The sequence below is a fragment of the Camponotus vicinus genome, unplaced genomic scaffold (assembly GCF_025532165.1).
Source record: "Camponotus vicinus isolate PSW18456_S1 unplaced genomic scaffold, iyCamVici1.0 SCAF_9, whole genome shotgun sequence".
Lineage (NCBI taxonomy): Eukaryota > Metazoa > Arthropoda > Insecta > Hymenoptera > Formicidae > Camponotus > Camponotus vicinus.
This window is the reverse complement of record NW_028141981.1, coordinates 6444399-6466336: the sequence shown is the minus strand read 5'-3', so window position 1 is coordinate 6466336 and position 21938 is coordinate 6444399. Positions and strand designations below refer to the sequence as shown.

The window sequence follows — 21938 nt, the reverse complement described above, 5'->3', positions numbered from 1 at the left end:
TACATTATGTAAGTTAATGGAAACTGTTAAATTTAAAAGTACAAAACTAATTGAACTATTTTCATTTAATTGTCTGAAAATAATTTGTATAATCTGCATATGTGTATATGTATATATATATATATATTTAGCATTTTCATGAAAAGGCTAATTTTATAAAGAAATCTTTATATAATGCATACATACAACATATATGTATTTGTGTATATCCGTCGATAATTTAGTCGTTCTAAAATAAATTATTTAAATGTTAATCCAAATTGCATCCGACAGAACTTGGTTGGAAAATAATTCAGGCATTGCAAAAAATGAAGCCGTTAATTTTAAGCAGATGTCGTTCTAATTGATATAGCTTGGTTAAGGCTCTTGGTTAAGATTTATATCTAAATCTCTGTTCAAAATCGACTTTTCAAACGCAGTAAATTTTGAAAATAAATAGTGATTTTAGTAAAAAAGTAATTGATATAGCTTGGCTAAAAAAACTGATGATATAAATAATAGAAGTTCGACTTCGAATTATATTTCCATCGAGACTGTTTAAAACAATTTATGTTCGCAGGCGGACGGTACATCGAACACGGTAAGTTATTTGGCTTTTACGGCATCGGTATACGACAATGGCAGAACATTCAACTGTTATGCCGAAAACTCTGTTACTCGTATCGAGGATTTGAAACCATTGAAGGAAACGACAACGATCGAAGTATTATGTAAGTATTACGAGTTAGTATTACGAAAATAACGAATGAGATAGTCATTATTGTCACCGACAGTCCTTTCATATCAATTTTTTTATAATCTTATTTATATAATTATTTTATTAACATAATTTTAATATAATATACATTTTATATAAGTATATTATTGTAATTATTGTAATTTTACTTTTAATATTTTACATTTATGTATTTTTTATTTGCAAAATTTTATTTTAAAAATTGTATATATATAATATATATAATATATAAAAATATAATAAATATATATATATATAATTTTTATAAAATTACATATAATATATATATATATGTATGTATGTATAAGTTAATGATTATTTTCTATACAAACATATATGTATATACATATGTGTATGTAAAAATATATATACATATTTTACATATAAAATATATAGAAATACATTTTTCTCTCTATTTCTAATATTTTAATTTTTTTCTAAAAAATATGCATATACAATATATAAAGTTATAATTAATGAATAATAAATAAATAACGTTAAATAAATAATATTGAACAATATGTTGAACAAATTTCGCTTCACGGAAGATGAAATTTCTGTTTTAAATATTTAGTAATATTGCAAGCAATTGGATCATGTGTAAAATAATGTTTCATCTCTGTCTCTCTCTTCTGTCATAAGTAATAATAATATAAACTACACAAATCATAGTCTTTAATATTTTATAATTACAATTATGTTTAATAGTATTGAAACTCTACAACAAGATTGCGTTGTTACCCCAAACTCACATATTTGCATACCGCGCCGGATATAGTCTACGTCGAAACTGCAAGCTACACAAGGACGGTTATTAACATTTGCATGCACTTAGCTCTTATAAACTAAATCCTTTAAATAAATAACTCTACACACCCATGCGCCATTCATCAGCATAATACTATGCAAATTAATATAACTTTGCAGCCAGCAATCAGAAGAACTTTATCCTGCTGTTAAATTCAAAAATTTTGTGCCTTGTCTCTACAAAAGAAAATAATAAACTTTACGCATAATCTAGGCAAAAACTATCGATTTAAAGATTCCTTAGAAATGAGCCAAAAACAGAGATTGTAATATAGAATGTAATAAAATTGGAAATTTATTTTTATTATCACTTCTTTGCAAGATAGACCTTTGAATATATAAATCTCTGTTCAAAATCGACTTTTCAAACGCAGTAAGTTTTGAAAATAAATAATGATTTTAGTAAAAAAGTAAAAATAAGCATATAAGTTTGTCCAAACGTTAATTCATGTTGAAGAAAAAGTAAAGAAAGAGTTCAAAAGAAACGATCGAAAAGTTTGAAATAAAAGCATAAAAATTTCAAGAATATTTCCCGTTTCATAAATATTTATGTTACTCTTTTAAAAGAACGGTTCATATAAGTCATACAACATTTATGTGATTTTCCAGTTGCATATTTTAAATAAACACACGATATATTTTTATATTTTCTCGTGATATATTAACGTGTTTTTAAAAGATATAAGATTCTTATTTCAAATGTGTATTAAGAAAGAAAATATTATATTAAAACTATTTATATTACAAACATTACATATTCATAAATGTGAATACATTTACAGCTATTAAAAAGTACCTATTCGAAAATCGTAATTGAAGAAAAATAATTAATTGTTAAATTACGCCAGTTAATCATGAGATTATCTAGCTCCAACAATAATATTATATTTAGATTATTTCTCCAATCGATATTTCAATCATTATAGACTTATGACCTGATTTCGAAATCAGGAGTGCAGTTGCATCTTCTACTGAAGATACGATATCTTGATTACGCGAGCGCGGAACAGATAAAAAGAAGACGAACGGTTGCGTATTTCCCTGATGCTTCCAGTTACAGTGCGAAATGGCGGAGAAACTTTCGTTTTGCAGCCGGAACGAGGACTACCCATATGGATTGGAAACGAGAAACTCCAGACATTGAGTTTGGCACGTTTCCAACGTTCCGGTTAGCACTGTGACAACCACTCTCGCACTGCGTACTCTCTTACGGGAATTTTGTTTTATATCCCTCTTTCTGCCGCGCGTTAAGTGCATAATATGTGACCCAGACGAATCTAAATTTAACAATTTTCAATTTTCAATTCAAATTTCGCGTTATACATTTTAAATGTAAGCCAATCATAAAAATAAAATAATCTGTACGATCTTCAAATATCAAAATGAAAGACGAAAAGATTTTACTACTGCAACAGAAAAATAAAATAAATGATGAAAACTGATTAGAAAAGTACTGTTCAAATAAAATTAATAAAAGATTTCAAGAAAGCTCGAACTGCTTGATAAATATCAAATAAAAAAATTAATACTGTAAAATGTGAAGTGTTTCCACGACATCGTAAATTTATTAACACTTGAAAAAGAGATGTCAATTATCTTGATTTGAATTAGAAGACTGAATTAGAAGATTTAATCTTTTACATCTTTTTCTCTTTATACTCGTAGACTTGCTCTAATAAATGTTTGATTTCTCTGCGATTACGTCAAAGTTCTGCATATATTGCTCGTAACGTCTTCATCGTTTTATCTGTCGCAGATCCTCCGATAATCAAAATGAAGCCAAACAATGTAACGGTTAATGAGACAGACGACTTTTTAATATTCTGCGACTACGAGGCGAATCCTGCTACACTGATAAAAGTGACGTGGTGAGTAGCTTTCTGCGCAAAAATACATCGACATGAATTAATCCTTTCATCAGTTATCTTTTTGCAAGGAAATTTAAAAAATGCTGGTTCTATTAGATAAATTAGCAACAACATCTTCGTTTTTATTTATTTTGGTCATTTCTATATATCCAATTAAAAAATAAATTGTCGCCATCTACGTTTTATTTCTCCTAATCGGGTGATGTAGGTTACGAGACGACGAAGAATTAGTATTAAACGAAGAGCATTACGACGGTGGAATCACAGAACAAACGGCGCTCACAGTGAAAAACGCAACTCCTAGCGACATGGGTTCTTACAAATGCATCCTGGAGAACAACGCCGGCTCATCCGTTTCCGAGGACGACGTAGAGGTCTCGGTCTTTTGTACGTATTACGTAAGATGGATAACAGCGACATTTAATTCTTCAATCTAATACAAAGCAGTTGATCACGACATCCAAAATTGCTTAAAGCTCCAGATAATAATAAATCTAAATCTCGGAAGGATATCTCATCGGAGGAACACTTTATCCTCTCTCATTTCTCGCGACATAGCTCTCTCAGTCAGATATATTATTCTTCTATTAGAAAACGACGGTTTTATATTTAGAATAAAACTACGCGATTACATCAGGAATAAAGTTGAAGAGAGAGTTCGACGACATGCGGCGTGTACTTTTTTATTCCGTTTTATACTCGCGATATGACGTGGATGTATATTCCAATTTTTATGACGCATACACATCTGTAGACAAGCCGGTGGTGGAGGTGATAATGGATCCGGAAACACCTGTGAACGAGGCAGATCGTCAGAACGTTTCGTTAACGTGTGAGGTCGATGCCGGTAATCCGGCGATGCTGACAGCCGTCCGTTGGTATTTAGACGGTGATCTATTGAAAGAACTTCCGGACTGCCCGAGAAACAGCACTGCCATGACAACGACAACCGAGGAATCGTTGACGTTCTGCGACATCGACCCCAGCAAGCTGCTGCTGGAATCTGTCGGCCGTACCTTCCATGGCAACTACTCCTGCGAGGGGAGGAACGAGGCTGGCTGGGGACCAATCTCTCCGAGCACGCCTGTCATAGTTTATTGTAAGTCCTCTCTGTCACGCGTCACTCATTCGTGTTATGCGGTGATGGAAGAGAAGTTGGCGAGATATCCATTACGTGTCCCAACCGTAATTCGTTACGTCCATTATTCGCGTTTCGAACTTCACATGTGCTCTTCAATGATATAAATAGGTACTACGGATTATCGTACATGTACACACAATTTTATCTTATTTTTTATATTATTTGTCAATAAATTTTTTTAGAAAAGAAAACGTGAGATCGAGTTCAATTTAGACAATCTGCGATATAAATCTATTCATAATTTTGTATGTATCTCATACCCTATTGTATGTATGTATATATTCTTATATTTTTAATTTTTTAAACATTTCCTGCATCATATGATACAAAATTATTTAAAGTAGATTTTATATAAATTACAAAGCTGCAAGCTCTTATATAATATTTTATCATCAATATCAAATAACATTGTAAAAGTATTTACATTTGATGTTAATTATAGCAACGATATCGATAAATTATCGATTACTTTACCTTTATGCAATGTTGTTATACCAACAATATCGTGTTTTGTTACATTAATCGGATTATATATAACGCGAACGCTCGTCTCTCCCTCTTTCTCACTTCTCTCTCTTTTCTATTTTTCTTTCACATTCTGTATATTCTTGAAACATTGCCATAGATAAGCCCGGTCCGGCATCGATAACATATGAACCTCGACAAGTAGTGAAGAAGCATCCATTATCCATTACTTGCTTTGTCTTGGATCCCGGGCGACCGAAGGTGTCGGGCTTCAAGTGGCTGCGTGGCTGGCACCGTCTTCCAGATGAGAACGACGCTACGCTCTTCATCGAATCAGTTAATTTGGAAACCGAGACGAATTTCACGTGTCTGGCTTACAATGATGCCGGCGATGGCGACCCAGCCACAACGTTTATCGACGTATCTGGTGAGCGACATATGTCAATGCACCCAATAGCCAGCAATTTAACGAGTTGCGTAGTGACATTTCAAAACCAGATCAACAGCGATATTTAAGGCTTCAAACAATTTAGTCTCCCTTTGCTTGTTATATTATACATATATAAATGATTGAAATATATATCAATTCATCAAAATTGAACTCGGGTATTCTGGAACACGGAAAATTTGAATTCGCGTAACACTCTATGTGGCATATGTCGGTTTTCGTGACAAATCTGATGTTTTATATGCATTAAATATACAACTCGTCGATTCTCCTATATACGTGATAAAATAGATTTTGTTCGACGTTTCTCGTGATTATTTAATGACAGATTCCATGCTTAACCAAGAGTTATCGCTTTTCATCAGCGGCTCCGACGTTCATCAAGAAGCTGCACTCGTATCGCGGTTACGTCTACAGCTCACCTAACGTGAGCATCATGTGCTGGGTCGAGTGCGCTCCAATCTGCAATATTTCCTGGCTGAGGGATGATATTCCCATGGACTTCTCGAAAACGAATCGATACTACGTGTTGAACGTTTATCATCCGCCTGACCCGAGGACCAACGACTTCGAGAGCATCCAATCGACCCTCGTATGGAATCTGACTGTCTGGCCGAATGGCCAGCTCGACCGTGACGAGGATAACGTCAAATTCACCTGCAAGAGCAGTAGCAACGGGATTGGCCCGGGCGTGGAGAGCAGCACTCACTTTCACGTCGAGTGTACGTTTCATTTAAAGTTTTTTTTTTGTGCGGATACGTATCTTCGCTCGCTTGCATAAATAGATTGCGTTAAGATTTTTTAAGCGATTATTTCATAGAAAGGACAAAAATATTCCCAATAATTTTAGAAAATTTTCTTTACTTGTACGCAAATATTAGAGATGTCTAATTTAACATTTTCCAATTTTCGGCGTAAATATAAAATATATTTCGGATATATTTCAGCGTAAATATAAAATATAAATTCCAGTAATTTAATTCCGGATTAAAGCACACAGAAAATATTTCTATAAATCAAAAAGGAAAATATTAAAAAGGGATATATTTATTATTTCAATTAAAATCTATCAACTTTCACGTTTTAGTTGATATATAAAATATATTAAAAATTCGATTTTTATCTTTCCTAAAAAGTTCCTCCGGAAGATATCACAATCTCGAAGAAGATAATCAATGTGACAGTGGACACGATCGCGGAAATTGTCGAGTGCGACGCGAAAGCACGACCGAAACCGAACTTCCGGTGGTTCCGCGAAGGCTCCACCGACACCATTATGGAAGGCCACGTGCTCGATTTGAAAATGCCAGTACCCAGACGTAGTAACGGCACTTACTACTGCGAGGCGTCGAATCGTCACGGTTCCTTGAATATCTCGATGGTTATGAACGTGCAATGTAAGCTTCCACTGCATTTTCAAGTGAATGAGCAAACAGTTCCAAGAAATAGATGCATTTAAGAAGGAGTATGATCGTGTACAATTTTCCTCTCATCTTTCCACCGTTTAAATTCATTCGAAGAGAAATTTGTCAAATTATTTTCAAATTATTTACATAATATCTATTTTTTAAAAATATGATATTTTAAATACTCAAAATTTTTTCAATATATCGCTATTAATCATACAATCGATCATAGATCTCTTTTTTTACATTACTTTCGTTGTTTAACTGTATTTTCCATATAGTTAAACCGGAATGCCACATAGAGAAGGAACGATTCAATGGCCAGGATTACGTGGTTTGTTCGGCTGTCGCAAATCCAAAGGAGACGGACTTCAGCTGGTCTTTGAAGAATGAAAATGATACGCTGGAGCAAATCGCGGAAATGCGAAATGGGCGAAGTTATATGCTCCTTGATACTTCGATCACTAACTTCCGGACATACGTGTGTGTAGCGAATAACACAATCGGCCACTCCGTACCATGCGAGCGCGACATACCAGGTTGGTACAGCAAACTTTTCATCGATTCGCTAATAGCTCCGAGTTTGTATTTTCTTGCAAAGAAAGTAAAAGAATTTACCAAGAAGTTTTTAACACACAGACTTTATATTAGAAAATATTGTTACGTTTCGGCACAGTTTTTTTCATATTCACGGAAACATGAAAAAATATATAATGTATAAAAGTGATATATTAATATGACATAGAAGTTTCTTTGTACCCAGCCATAGAAAGTTTGAATTTACATAATTGAAAAGTTGCAAATACACACAGAATAACGTTTTCCGCTTTATTTGTTGTGAGTGAATTGTAGATACGATAAAATAAAATATGTGTAAATACAATAATTTAACACATTTTTAATAACATTAGGAATATAATATAAATTAAAAAAAATATCTATAATAAAAATTAATATCTAATCTGATATTATATAAATTAAATACAAATACAATACAAACCATATATAAATGTTGACAAAATTAGAATTCATAATATTTTTATCCGCAACATGTTGAATAATTGCATGTGACATTTTTGCTTTATAGATTTGTAACTTGCATAAAATATATAAAACTTACACAATTAAATTGATTAAAATGATGTGTTTTGATCTGTCTTTAATTTATAATTGTATTAAGGTGATAAATTTTGACTTGTCATTCACAAATATTTAAGATTATTATTAATTTTGTTATTTTACAGCCCATCATGGACATAAAAGTAAGTCTATATTATTCCAGATTTTGCATATGATATGTATATCTTATATGTAATTGTATTATTTGCATATGTAATTAGCGTTTAGTATTTGTATTATATCACGATGTAGGATTCTTAATAGTAATTTTTCTGAGATTTTTTTTAATTGAATAAATGCATTACATTTAAATGCTCTGCATAAATGGATAAAACTAAAGTAAAGATTTTATAACGTGAGCTGATAAATTTTGTAAATTTGAAATACAATCTATAAACTTTGCTCTTTTCAGTTATTTATATCTCCTTTTTACTATCTTTCTATTAAAAATATTATTCTTTAAAGATATTCTTTCTATTTCAACATATATTTTCAGATATTTTTTTATAATTTTGAAGATACTCGATATACTTATTTTGCAAAATCGCCATAATGGATTAATCATGCCATGAATCAAAGATATTATTTTTTCAATGTTTTTGACGTAGTTATTGTGATGTTGCCATATTTTGATATAAATAATGAAAGTGCCTTGCGCGTATATTATTCTCTTTGTACGTATTATTTCTGTATCGATTGTCGTTATCGATTATTGTACGTTACAACCTATTGCGTTGCAGGTCATATACCCTGGTGGCATCAATTGGAGGGTAATCTGCTGCTAATTATTATCGTCGTAGTGGTGGTCCTAATACTAGTGCTAATACTAATCTGCGTGGCGATCTACATCGTGTGTCGACGTAAACGCAGTCAGATGAAATGTAAGTTATCTTGATATATCGTCTATTTGATGTATCATCTATTTGATATATCACATGATCACTATCGACGACTTGCATGATATACTAGATCGTGAGGCGAAATTTCTTCGATTCTCTTTACATCGGATCGACAACATACAATATATTTGGATACGCGTAAAATTAACGTAACTTCCAAATTTTATTACAATAATAATTTTTATTTTATAGTATCCTCAACAAATTAAATATTCCGCGTAATAAATATAAAATTTGAATTATTTGCAATCAAAATACATTTTTGATAAAACTTCGAAAAAAAAATATATAAATTTCGATACATGTATACATATCCAAATTAGCTAATGTGAATATTATATATATTATATATATTATTTTATATATAATTTATAAACTATTCTTTTATAATTTGACGAGAAATTTATAATTACTATAATTAAGCACAGAAAAAGAGTGCAATTAACAATTATATTTCCTCAATATATATACTAACGATATAATTTTTTAATCCCATAAGTAAACTATGATATCATCTTTGCATTTATATATATATCCTCGATATCATATATATTTTCGTTGTAAAAAATATCTTCCCGAAAAGTTGATGCATACAAGAGACCCAAATATGTAAATTTATTGTTTTATATTTAAAAAATTAATTAATTGTTTGTGTTAATTTTTGTGCTTTCTTTGTGAACGTAATTGAATTTGACTGATAAACCTTCTCGTAACAAATAATGGCTTGAAACGCGCGTAATCGTAAGTATATCAAAGTTATTTTAACCACGAATCCGTAAAACATCCATTAAACTGATTTATTTAATGTTTACGTATATTTGCTGAAAGAGTAGATTTTGTTCCGAAAAGTATATTTTACTTCTAATTAACAATAAACATCTATTAACTCAGTCCATGCAAAAACAGACGTAGATATATATTACACATTGTATAAAAATTATATCTTATACATTTTATGCCAAGTAGAATAAAAGCATGCTCACTATTTGATATTTTTGTATAAAGTAGTTAAACAACGTGAAATTTCCATTTAGATGGAGATTCATATACATATATATAAACTATTATTATGAACAAACGCGTGCTATGCTGCTGTAATGTTGACTCGAATTAATTAAATTACAATAATGTCTAATATTTTTTCTTTTATTATAAATATAATTTACGATGTAAATTACAAGAATTTATGACATTTTATAAGATTTTAATATTAATAACTTATGTAAACTTATGTAAGTTCAAAAATGTCTTAAAAATATGTTGATCAAAAATATGAATATTGTCATTTTTGGAAATCTGATTTTGTGATAGATAAAAGTTATTTCAATATAAATGTTAATTCTGAAACTAAAAAAACTAAAGAAGTCAACTCGAGAGAGCTAGATTTATTTTAGATTAATATTTTTTATTAAGACAAATAATCTGCCTTTAAACATAAATAGTTACTATTAGTGATTAATGATGATTTCCATTTTCCTTCATCGTTATAAATAAGATCATAACAACAGATATGTGTATTTAATTCTGTGTTACATAAATGGTTGACACAAATTGTCTAAACTTTTTTACATAACAAGATTGTAACTTTAACAAGATCTTGAGTATAATTCTAAATATCAGTGCATGCATATATAAGAATACGATTTATAAGCATATATAAGATACGACATTATAAGCATGTATAAGATACGACATTAAACAACGATCGATATGCGCATGCAATGTAAGCTCATTTGTAAACACTATTATTTATTGAACTCTATAAGTCAAATTCTATAAGTCAAATTTATAATTTTACATTTGTAACTGTAATAAGTTTAATGACACCATAAAAATGATACTATAAAAGAAAGAGAGAACTTACATTCAATATCGCTGCCACATAAAATTGCTTTTAATAATTGTGATAAAAGTATATTAATTAATTGCAATAATTTTTCTATCGCGTGTTTTTTCTCAATTCTCCTATAATTAAATTTATTACTTTAGTTATTTGCATTGTAACTAATGTAATATAATTAATGTAATATAATTTTTACAAAATAAATGTGAGCGTAATATAATTTTTATAAAATAAACGTAAATATTTGATAAAAGTAAAACAGAATAACACAATTGTATAGCTATATAAAATATTAATATTGTGTCAAACATTGATATTGTCAATGCTTAGAAATTAATTTCAAATAATATGATAAAAGCATATTTTTAATAATAATTGTATTTAATTGTATTTAATAATTGTATTTTAATTTTTAATAATAATTTAATAATTTAATAAAAGCATATTTTTAATAATAAATTATTATGATCTCAACACGATACAAAAAGCAATAACTTTGCTTAAAAACTTATTTTCATTTTTGTGTAATAAAACTTTATATAAAAAGAAAAATTAGAACAAAATAATGCTCCCTTATAAGTTTCTCAAAAAATATACGAGTTTTATTCACAATTAATGACAATTAACATTAGAGCAGCGAGCATGCGTTCGTTCAGTAGTTTTCACTAACACGAAACTGATTCGTTTCTGCTCTACTTTTTAATTTGGACTTGCTAAACAAAACACAGACAGTAACCGGGTGGTCGAGCTGGAGGAACGTGAACAGTAAGTACAAACCGCAACACATTACGTTTTTTTGTTTTTTGTTATTTTAGTTGAACAATTGCTCTTAATTTGTCAGCTTTATTTAGGTGCTTAATAGAGGCTATAAAAAACAGCTCAGTTTGCTAAAAATATAGAGTGCACTTTTTGCTTTATAAAACATGTTCTCTGTACACATAATCGTAGACAGAATTTATTGGTATTATTACGCTTATGCATAGTTTCTATTAAAATGTACATAGTCTTTATAAATTATTACATAATCAATTTTTATCAAATTTTATATATTATAATAATAGATTATTATAATATATAAATTTTATATATATATATATATATATATATTTAAATAACTTACTCTTCTAAATTAACATACGTTTTAAAGATATTAAATCATATATGTTAATTACGTATTATATAGGAGAAATAATTTAAAAAGAAAGCGAAAAAATGTATGAAAAAAATTATATCTATAATTGTTAGATACATATCGCAAAATAAAAGCATTACAGCTATTTTCATACACTTTTTCAATAATAATAATAATAATAATTACTTAACATAACTGTTAGAGAATAACTATATCAAAATTTTATTTTTATATAAGGAATTTATCGTTATTATTTCAAAATTAAGATAAAGTTGCATTTACAATAATGAATAATTTTAAATCGACAATATTAGAGATTAAAAAATATACATTACACATTTTATATTAGTATAAATTTATTTTATTATTATAAATTTGCAAAATATTCACAGGTAGAAAAAAACCGGTGTTAATAAATTACAATGCAAATTCAAATATATACGTACTAACGACATGTATTGTCTTCAAATAGGTTGTGCTAACTTTTGGTTAGAATATAATTTGTCGCATTAAACGTTCACTTTACTTCATTGACCATAGTTATTCCGAGTTATGTCTATTGTTCATTTGTATAATATCTCTCAACTACCTGCACTAACACTAACAAACATAATATCATGCACTTGATGATCGATAAACACATAAAGGGTAGCCGGTTTCTATTGGCGCGCTCGTCCACGATAGCATGCAAGTTTGTCTCCGACGTGAAATCTCGCAGGAAATGATCCTCTCTCTACAACACCTGAATACATATCCTATTGCATAATTTAACTACCGCTTCCGGTCTGCAGTAGTTTATTGTCAACTACCTACAAGCGAGGTAGGTAGTTATAATTGTTCGCGAGAGAGCGAACGAGGTGTTTTACATGATTCTCTTTCACATGCTGTAGTTATCGCGTGTATACTTCTTGCATAATTCAGCGAAGATTGCTTGTAATCGTTAATGTGGGCTTTGTAATGACCGTGAGACGTTGCTGGGGGAATACCTTCGGAATTACAAGGTAGGTGGAGGATTTGCACGGATTAGACATTTCCCGGGAGCCTATCAATCTCGATAGAGAATCGATGATCGAAAGCATTAGCTAAACGTTAAATTATCAATTTTAGACCGCGAAACGCGCAACGTGAAAGTTTAATACAATTCTATTTATGTTATAATCCTTCTTTGCATTCGGCAAGCGCGGATTAAAATTAAAGCACGATCGCGTAAAAAGTTCTACTATTTTATGAAGATTAAAATTATCCTATTTTTCTACCTATATTCCTACAGCTGATATTCTAGGGTTATTCTATAACCTTTTGTCGTTGAAAAAGCGCGCGTGCTATCAAGCTTTTTGCACGGTAACGTTACAAGTTGCGTTGCTACAAAGAAGCAACGTTGGAAAATATTTTTAAACGTTAACGCTCAAGGTCTCTTTACCGCGATATTTTTAAAGAAAGAATGCATCCGCACACATTTTCGTCATGTTCCTTCACATGTTTCGCACGTGCAATCTTTTTGATACACAGAACGATAGAGGGCAACGCGCTTTATCCTATAAATCTACAAGCTGTACGGTCGAGTTTACATTTAATTTAATCCTTTCTCTTATCGATGTTGGTTCTCCCACGTAATATATTTCTGAGAAAGTTTACAAGTAACCGTTTATACAATGAAACGCACACAACAGACCGGTTGCACAATGAGCACATGGCATCTCACCCCAATCGCGTTAATTCACGAAGACAAGAAGTCGGTTTAAAATTGCGAAAAAATGTCCACATGGTGAATTGTTCGGGGAAAAATAAAATGCACGTGTTTATTTTGTCTTCGTGACCGGTCTCGCAAGGTTTTATTGTTGAATGCGGCATCACTCAACAATGATATCCTTCGCGTGACGAAGAAATGTCGCGTGACTTATGACGACAGAGAAGGGACTGCATTGTGCAAATTGTTTCTTCATTTTAAAGCAGAATAGAACGATGCACTCATTTTTGCATGGAATTTAAGGACATCAGAAACTTATTCACTGTAAATTGAAATTACACTAGAGTAGAATAGTACACTACTGTACAGATGTATCTTCTCTGATAGTAAAGTATTATAGCGCAATGAAAAACAAGATTGGACGATATTGAATCCCGAAGAATATATATATGTTCTTTAAAAATATAATAATCATATAATGCTATTTTAAAGATTATTTTGATTATATAATTAAAAATATATGAAATAATACATTTTTGCGATAACGAGATATGCTATTTGAAGAAAGAATCTAATTTCTTTACGTCTTTTTTTTTAGAAATTATCTCAAATTTTTCTGGAAAATCCATGTCTTCATCTTTTGAACAGATTAGTCAAAATTGATTATATAACATACATTTTAACATAGAAAGGTATCAATAATGCCTTCGTCAATAATGCCTTTGATTTTCCGATCGAATGTATTCTATTTAGATATTAATACATTATGATTGTTGAAGAAAAAGAATCTGAGAAAAATCAACAATTTTTCGTAACGAATAACTTAATAACTATTTTTTGACTTGTTAGAATTAAATATAAAATTAATAGAACATATATTTTAAAAATATACTTTATATTCTCTTAAATTGAAGTAAAAATATCACTGATCAAAGCAAGGATATCAAATTTTATTGAAAATTTGTTAATATTTCTTTCTAATCTTTTCTAATCTTTTTCTTTAGTAAAAACTTACATTTTCCGCTCTTACGTTTCGGGTTATGACAAATTTCACTGAAAAAATTAATAATAATGGCATATATTATGTTTGCCAGATTATAACTTTTAAAGCTTTCTATTTATATTACATTCTAATTTTTGAAGTTCTCATACACACATATATCTGGAATGACATAACTAATATTGAAATTCAAAATCATATATACATATTATGCTTTTTTATTCTTAAAATTTAATAAATCAAATGAAAATAAAACTCTCGGTTAAATTCAGATATTCCTTTAAAAAATATATTGTTACAATTACAATATAAGACAATTTTAAAATATCATCTGATTGAAAACAGTTACTATCATTAACTGATTCTTTTAGTAAAATTTCAGATTTGTGATGAAAGCTTTCAATGAGATTTCAGATGAGATTTCTGATCTGTAAAATCTCATTGAAGTGCTGTACTTATAACCGAAGCCATTAGTGACTATTCACTGCTTTTCAGTGATAATACACAGATCCCATTTAAGAGAATTCTCAAGTGTAATTTTTTTTTCATCTTCTCTACTCGTTGATAACATTACTGATTCTTTTCAAAATCGACGGTATCATGATACGCTAATATATAGACACAATGTGTGCGGGGAATGTCACAAATTCGGATATAAAGGGATTATTGACGCCGTACATGCCAGATTAATCGATTGCGTGAACGCAGCAAACATTAAACAGCGGCATGCGTATTCTAATTTCGTGTAACGAACGGGCGATAATTGTTTCATTTTCTAAATTAGCTCGCGCGCAATTTCACGGTTTACCGTGTACGCTTCCATTAATAGAGCTCTCTTGGAAATGCACAATTTCACAGATTCATGAAATCTCGTCGTAATTTCTTTCCACATCGCTTATTTGCTAGCGATCCATGATAAATTGGACAAAAAATACGCTCACGTATGACATCGCGATAAATCTGTCTTGACGGATAGTCACCGCACTCACGAGTGCATTTGCACGTGCACGGCATCAAGGAAAGGTACGTTTGTCATCGCATGCCGCTAGCATTCGACGAATTATTTTATTTCAAACGGACTCTCTTAAAAGGGGTCGCCCAGCCTGCCCGATTTAGCGAACACGAGTCATTAAATTAGTCCCGACACACACACACTCGCGCGCACGTCGATAATTGCCATCCGCTGAGGGTAGTTCGATCCACGAGCAATGTAACATGGTTCTCGATAAGATTTTAAACGAAGCGTGTAATAAAATTGCAAAGTGCTGGAAAGCTTCAAAATGTCAAGCAATGGCGTAACAAAGGATTCTAATGTAAAAAAGAAAAGAAATAAAGATACAAAAGAAGAGAAAAGATAAAAAAGGGCAAAAAGGTAAAAAAAAGAGAGAGAAAGAAAAAAAGAGAAAAAAGAAAACAAGTAATATAAGAAATGATAAAATGGCACGAGAAATATAAAGAAAAAAAGAAATGTAAAAAATAGAAAGATGATGACAAAGATCAACGTTCCTTGAAATGAAGAGCGAAGGAACTTCGAAGTTCATCTGTGTCTGTGTACAGTGCCAGAAGGAAACATTGGCTACGTCACTGTGGCGGGAAATATACCGAATGGAAAAACGTCGTACTATGAATCGTGCTGGAAAAATCGCAGTTTCTCGCAATGCAATCTTTTACACGTACGCTTGACGGCAATACTCGACGACGATTTCCCGACCTCTATTCTCGACGACATTTTTCTGCCATTCCCTTGAGCACTTCGAACGCGGACCTTGAAAATTCCATGAATTAAAATACCTATATGCAATTTTAACGACAGCCTATACCCGGTGTTTAAATCAGTACTATTTGAAAACATTTCGTATAAAGATGATGAGGATTAATTATTATTAATAATTATAATTATTATTAATTATAGTCGTCTTGAGGATATTCCAGAAAAATATCTTTTATCGTTGTACAATTTTAACGTTTCCTCTTTTGCTTTTCTCTTAGTTTAGTATTAATCAATTTTTTAGCGTCATTTGAAATTTACTTCCAAGATTATTCTGCCTTATCCGAGAAAGAAAATTTATAATTAAATTAAAACGCATGTTGTTATATTACTACGCTTCTCCTAGTATAATTAGTATAATTAACTTACTTAGTATAATTATATTTCTAATTATAATCTGTGCTCGTTACAAGTGAAATGTCTAAATTATAAATTATAAGTAAAATGGGAGATATATAAATTATTAAATTTATAATTATTATTTATTCTGTATTTATTAAATTTATATTTTTATTTTTTGCCAATTTATGTAAATAAATTTAATCATAAATATTTGAATATTATTCAACAACGGAATTTTTAATTTATTCACGGGATTCAATATCAATCAAGCATTCTATTTTTATAGTACTAAAATTTCGTTATTTCGCGAGCTGAGAAAGAAGACAAACGCGCTTGAGTTACGGCGGATTTTCTGCACTGAGATTTATTTCTATCCTTAGAGGTCCTCTGATCCTACCAGAGACACGACATGCCATGCAATGTTCCCATTTAGATAATGCAATTTGGGGTGATAACTTAATGTAAAAACACATTGTCAAGAAGCTTACAGAAAATTTTACTTCGCGAATAAATTATATCTATTATAGCAAAACATATGTGGCTCATTTGTTAAAATTTGTATGACATTTTATTTAGAATGTGGAAGGGTTTTAAAAATTGTTTAAAAAATATTTATTTATTATCTTGTCAAATATAACAAGCTTGATTCCTAAGGAGAATTCGTACAATTGATTTATCCTTCTATCCGCTCTCTTGCACGTTTGATCTCTCGTCTCTCTCGTGACGGTCGACTTTGCACAACAATTCGGGTCAAATAGGGTAATTGAGATCCTTGGGATAAATGGGACAACGCACAATGAGTTTCCAATAAAGTTTCTAAATTTAAATGCCATTTCTCTTCTAAAGAGATATTAAACCACTCATGTTTTATGTAAATTAGGCTCGTCTCAAAAAGATGTATGCTAACTTTTGATATATATGTATATATTGCTTGAATTCAAATCATTAAAATGCATTAAAAATTCCTTATATCTACACGTCCAATATTACGTATTGCGGATATTTTACATAAAGTTTTAACGAATATTTCATCATTATAAAGTCAATTACACCAATACTTATCCTTTTCTCTAATTTTATCACCGAGACTCATCGCATCGCGTCCCATTCATCCCATTTATCCGACTCGATTATCCTTCGTATGACCCCGATCGTTATAATAGTCCAGACGGTGGACCGCCCAGTCCTACGGTATCCTCGCACTCGGTGCAAAGCCCAGCGCAGCCGACCCCGGCACCAAGATGGCCCTTGAAGCCGGGCGTGTTGGTGCACATCAATCGGACTCACAGCCTACGATCCGGCGGCCTGAGCGTTCGCGCGAACGAATCTAATTTGCGTAACGAGCTGGTGGGCAAACAGGGCGACGAATCGTTCAGACAGCGATATCTAGATGAGACGCCCTTGTCACCGATCGGCTGCAATCCGGCACGCGCGGTATTCCGCCGCGGTAGGAAAGATCAGGCCGTACAAAGGACGACCAGCTTGAGCAGCCTACACGAGGACGGTATGCTCGCCCGGGCTAACAAAATAAAAGCCATGTTTGGTGTACAACTCAAGGAACAGGCCAGCCTGCCCGGTATATCTCGAGAGAAGACAGGTAAGAGAGTCGCAAACTGCGATCCGATGTTAATCCGTTTACATTCGCGACCGCTTGCTTTGTCCCCCCTTGTATTTCTGTTTGTAAAACATACATGCATACACATGATTTTTCATAATTTTAAAATTTGGAACACTTCTTAAGAATATTTCTAAATATTAGTATTTCTAATTTCACACTAAAACTCGATGCGCTTACAGCGACATAAGCTAGATACGCGACCAGCGGAGAAGCAAATATTTATGAATGCAAATGATTTAAACAAATCCACCGAAAATAAACCAATCATCTAAATTTTTTTCGCATCCGCAAGATATATGTATGGTATTATACATATAATGAGCAGAGTTGGGAACGTTACTTCAAAAAAGTAACGCGTTACCGTTACCGTTACTTTTCACGAAAAGTGATCCCAACTCTGATAATGAGTCACTACAAAGATTGTTATTTTATTATTTTCTGCGAAAAAATAATGACGCGCTTTGTGAAAATCTCAGCGACTGCATTATCAGCTTTATGAACACATAGCAACATATTTCATCGATATCTTCTGTTATAGAATACTTTATATATATGTACGTATGTCTATAACACACACGCGCGCGCGCGCGTGTGTATATATTTATTTATTTATTTATTTATTTATATAATATGTATATTTATATTTATATATACATACATACATACATACATACACATACATGTATATATATACATACACGTATGTGTGTGTGCGTGTGTGTAGTGTGTATAGAATCCGTAGTATTAGTTATCTAGTTATCTAGTTATCTTGCCAATATCTTACGTTATTGATTTTATGATTCCATTCTTGGCAGAACTCGTTTCTCGTTACTTTTTCTATAGTTTTTTTTCGATTGTCGTCACAGATAATAATAGACTTTATCATATTATCTTTCATTAATTGTGACTTCTCTTTTGCAACTTTTTATGTGTTTCTATACAATGAAAGGAAAATGCTACCACGTTATTGGATAATATATGATATAAGTAAAGTACGTGTTCTACATGTTTCGTAGAGAAGTTTGAAATCTCATTAAACATACCGCTAATGTATGCGGTGGGTAATTAAACATCTAACTTTTCCATACCGGCAGAAACTTCGTATTTTAGGAAAACTCGATTTTACTATCCTCAGAACAATGCTTAAGAGCTTTATCGTTACTTACAATTAGTCTCTCTCTGTAGATTTTAAAAAATGACTGAATATTCGAAACTGGAAAAATCAATATCCACACACACACACACACCCACGCACAGCGCAAAAAATTAAAATTAAATTCATTATATTAACGAAAAAATTAAATATTTCATTTATATTTTACATTTATTTTATACAATTTAATATTAAAATATTATTTATTTATATTATTATTTTTCATTAACACAAATATGCTACTTTTAATGATGTATATGGCTCTTTTAAAATACATAAAATGTATATAATTTTTAATTTAATTTGAAACGCGCAATTTAATTATCTAAAAAAAGTTTTAAGAATGAATATTTTATTAAGTATTTTACTAAATATTTTTTACAATTTATACAAAGTGTTGCATCTCAAACTGTAAGGAAAACATGAGCACAAATTAGTTTTTCGAGAAAACATTACATGAGATTCATTTTCTTATATATAATAAAATATTTTTATTTGTATTGTCTTTGTAATAGTACGCTTATCTTAAAACCAGAGATGAAACATTTATGTATTCTGTATTATTTAACATCCATAACCGATTACGTTTCATCGAGCTATCGCATGAAAGAAGCTTTATGTGTTTGTGACATCGCTCGTTGTTGATTGTATGTTTAGCTGTGACTTACAAAAGAATCGTGCCACGACAACGGATATTGCACACTATGGAGCCATCTCGCGAACCGCATCGTGGCAATGCGTCTCGTAAGCGAAAAAAACCTGGAGCAGGTACGTATAAAATATTTTCATAACACGCATGTCTGCGCGACTTGACTTGCTCGCATAATTTAACTTAGAACCTTCTCCAAAATTGATGGATTTCCTCCCCAACATTATATGTTACTTCGCCAAGACACATCGCCGGATAGAAGGAATACACACGTAAATGTGAGCTCACAGATACATAGTGCGAATGCCGCAATCATTAGTGCAAAGTAAAGGATTATTTAGCTATAGACAGTCCACATATACACGCCGCACGCAAGAATTCATAGTTTCGCATTAACAGAAAATACACACAACGACCGACCACATAAATTACACTTGTCTTAGTAAATTAATAGTATTAGAGATACATATAATGTCACGCATTTATAATTTTACGCATCGCTCCTTTTTAATTAAAATTATACAAAATTTTTTATTGCATATGCTACAGTCTTTAACAGAGAGATTCTGTTATTTTGCAAAATTATGAATGAATAATAACAATTATCAACGATGGTATAATATTTTTATTCTACGTGTCGATATTTCAAGTTATAAATATTTCGTGTTCATAATACAAGTTGAAAAATTAGATGAAAAAAATAGAACTATAAATCGAAAGCTAGACTCGAATCGCGGGATTCAGAAATACAGAATCCTGATACAAGAAAAAAATTGCATTAATTACGGGATTGATTGCTTAGAATTTTTTAATCTTACGATTATATCTTGAAATTCAATTCAAAATTACAATCTGTTTCAAGCTTTTTTTTTTCTTCGCCGTTACCATGTTTTATATTCTTTTTACTGTGTAATAATAAAAATTGGTTTTCATATTGGATTAAGTTAAAATGTGTTGGTCGATCGTGGAACGTCGAGTCTATTGCCATCGTCGACAATTTATGCAATGTCATTCTCTTTTTGCAATTGCAGATCCCAATCAAGCCGCGAATAACAATCATGTGAACAGCGTGTCGGAAGTTCTGCCCGACTCGGGGACGAAGACATTCTACGAAAACTTACCTTTCCACGGAATTCAAGCGCCACCTAACAAGGTTAGTGTAATGATCATCATATAGATGAAAAAAAAAGCGAAAAATTCTTGTCGGACCGCATGAGAGCTAGATTCGGCTTGTAACATGCACATTAGCGTGATTGTCAAAGAGGAAGAGAAACTAGGAAGAGAACTAATGATGACAAATGTATCAGTCGCGAAACAATCTTAAACGTTGATAAGAATAATGGTTGAAAGAATAATATTATAAATATTCTTTATGAAAGAAAGAATAACTATACGAAATGATATGTGTCTATTTAAATGGTATTTAATTATAACATTCTTCGATTTTCGACTTGGACTATGCCGGAAGAGTGACGTAATTCAAGATGAAACTAAATTCATGCAAGATCGACCTAAGTTGTTACATCGATACCCCTTAGTGCACATCTCTGCCAGTTAGCCTAAGTTTCGTGAACAGTTCGATTAACGTTACCTCCTTCTGACCAAATATGTTCGAGAGGTGATAGCAAGTGAAATGCGGTGAAAGGCCAAGAGGGTAGATATTAGTACGACCCTTCGCGTCGCTCAACCTCTTCGAAGGCCCACAAGCACTTAGAAGTGCCTCGCCACTTCGACATACGGTTCCTCCTACGGAATTGCTCGTGCTTCACTTTGTAAGAGCTACCCACTGAGCTCGGTTACATCGAAGCCTCTTTCGACCCTCGTAATGGCTATAATGTTACTGCGCACTGACTTTCC

At 31.5% G+C, this 21938-nt stretch overlaps 1 protein-coding gene across 11 annotated transcripts in view; it reads left to right on the top strand.

The window, feature by feature from the left end:
* The window catches only part of Nrm (neuromusculin), a 176515-nt gene that overhangs the window by 141700 nt on the left and 12877 nt on the right, over window positions 1-21938 (top strand). For 8 of the 11 annotated variants that reach the window (XM_083109506.1, XM_083109498.1, XM_083109499.1 and 5 more), the window contains 14 exons: window positions 560-710; window positions 3300-3411; window positions 3620-3798; window positions 4166-4510; window positions 5178-5444; window positions 5831-6187; window positions 6602-6862; window positions 7153-7410; window positions 8116-8133; window positions 8731-8871; window positions 11461-11497; window positions 17825-18258; window positions 20090-20200; window positions 21113-21234. In XM_083109506.1, the coding sequence (XP_082965632.1) occupies window positions 560-710; window positions 3300-3411; window positions 3620-3798; window positions 4166-4510; window positions 5178-5444; window positions 5831-6187; window positions 6602-6862; window positions 7153-7410; window positions 8116-8133; window positions 8731-8871; window positions 11461-11497; window positions 17825-18258; window positions 20090-20200; window positions 21113-21234 (2793 nt within the window). The remainder of the gene's footprint in view (window positions 1-559; window positions 711-3299; window positions 3412-3619; window positions 3799-4165; window positions 4511-5177; window positions 5445-5830; window positions 6188-6601; window positions 6863-7152; window positions 7411-8115; window positions 8134-8730; window positions 8872-11460; window positions 11498-17824; window positions 18259-20089; window positions 20201-21112; window positions 21235-21938) is intronic. The other 3 variants (XM_083109500.1, XM_083109505.1, XM_083109497.1) reach the window with 2 other exon arrangements.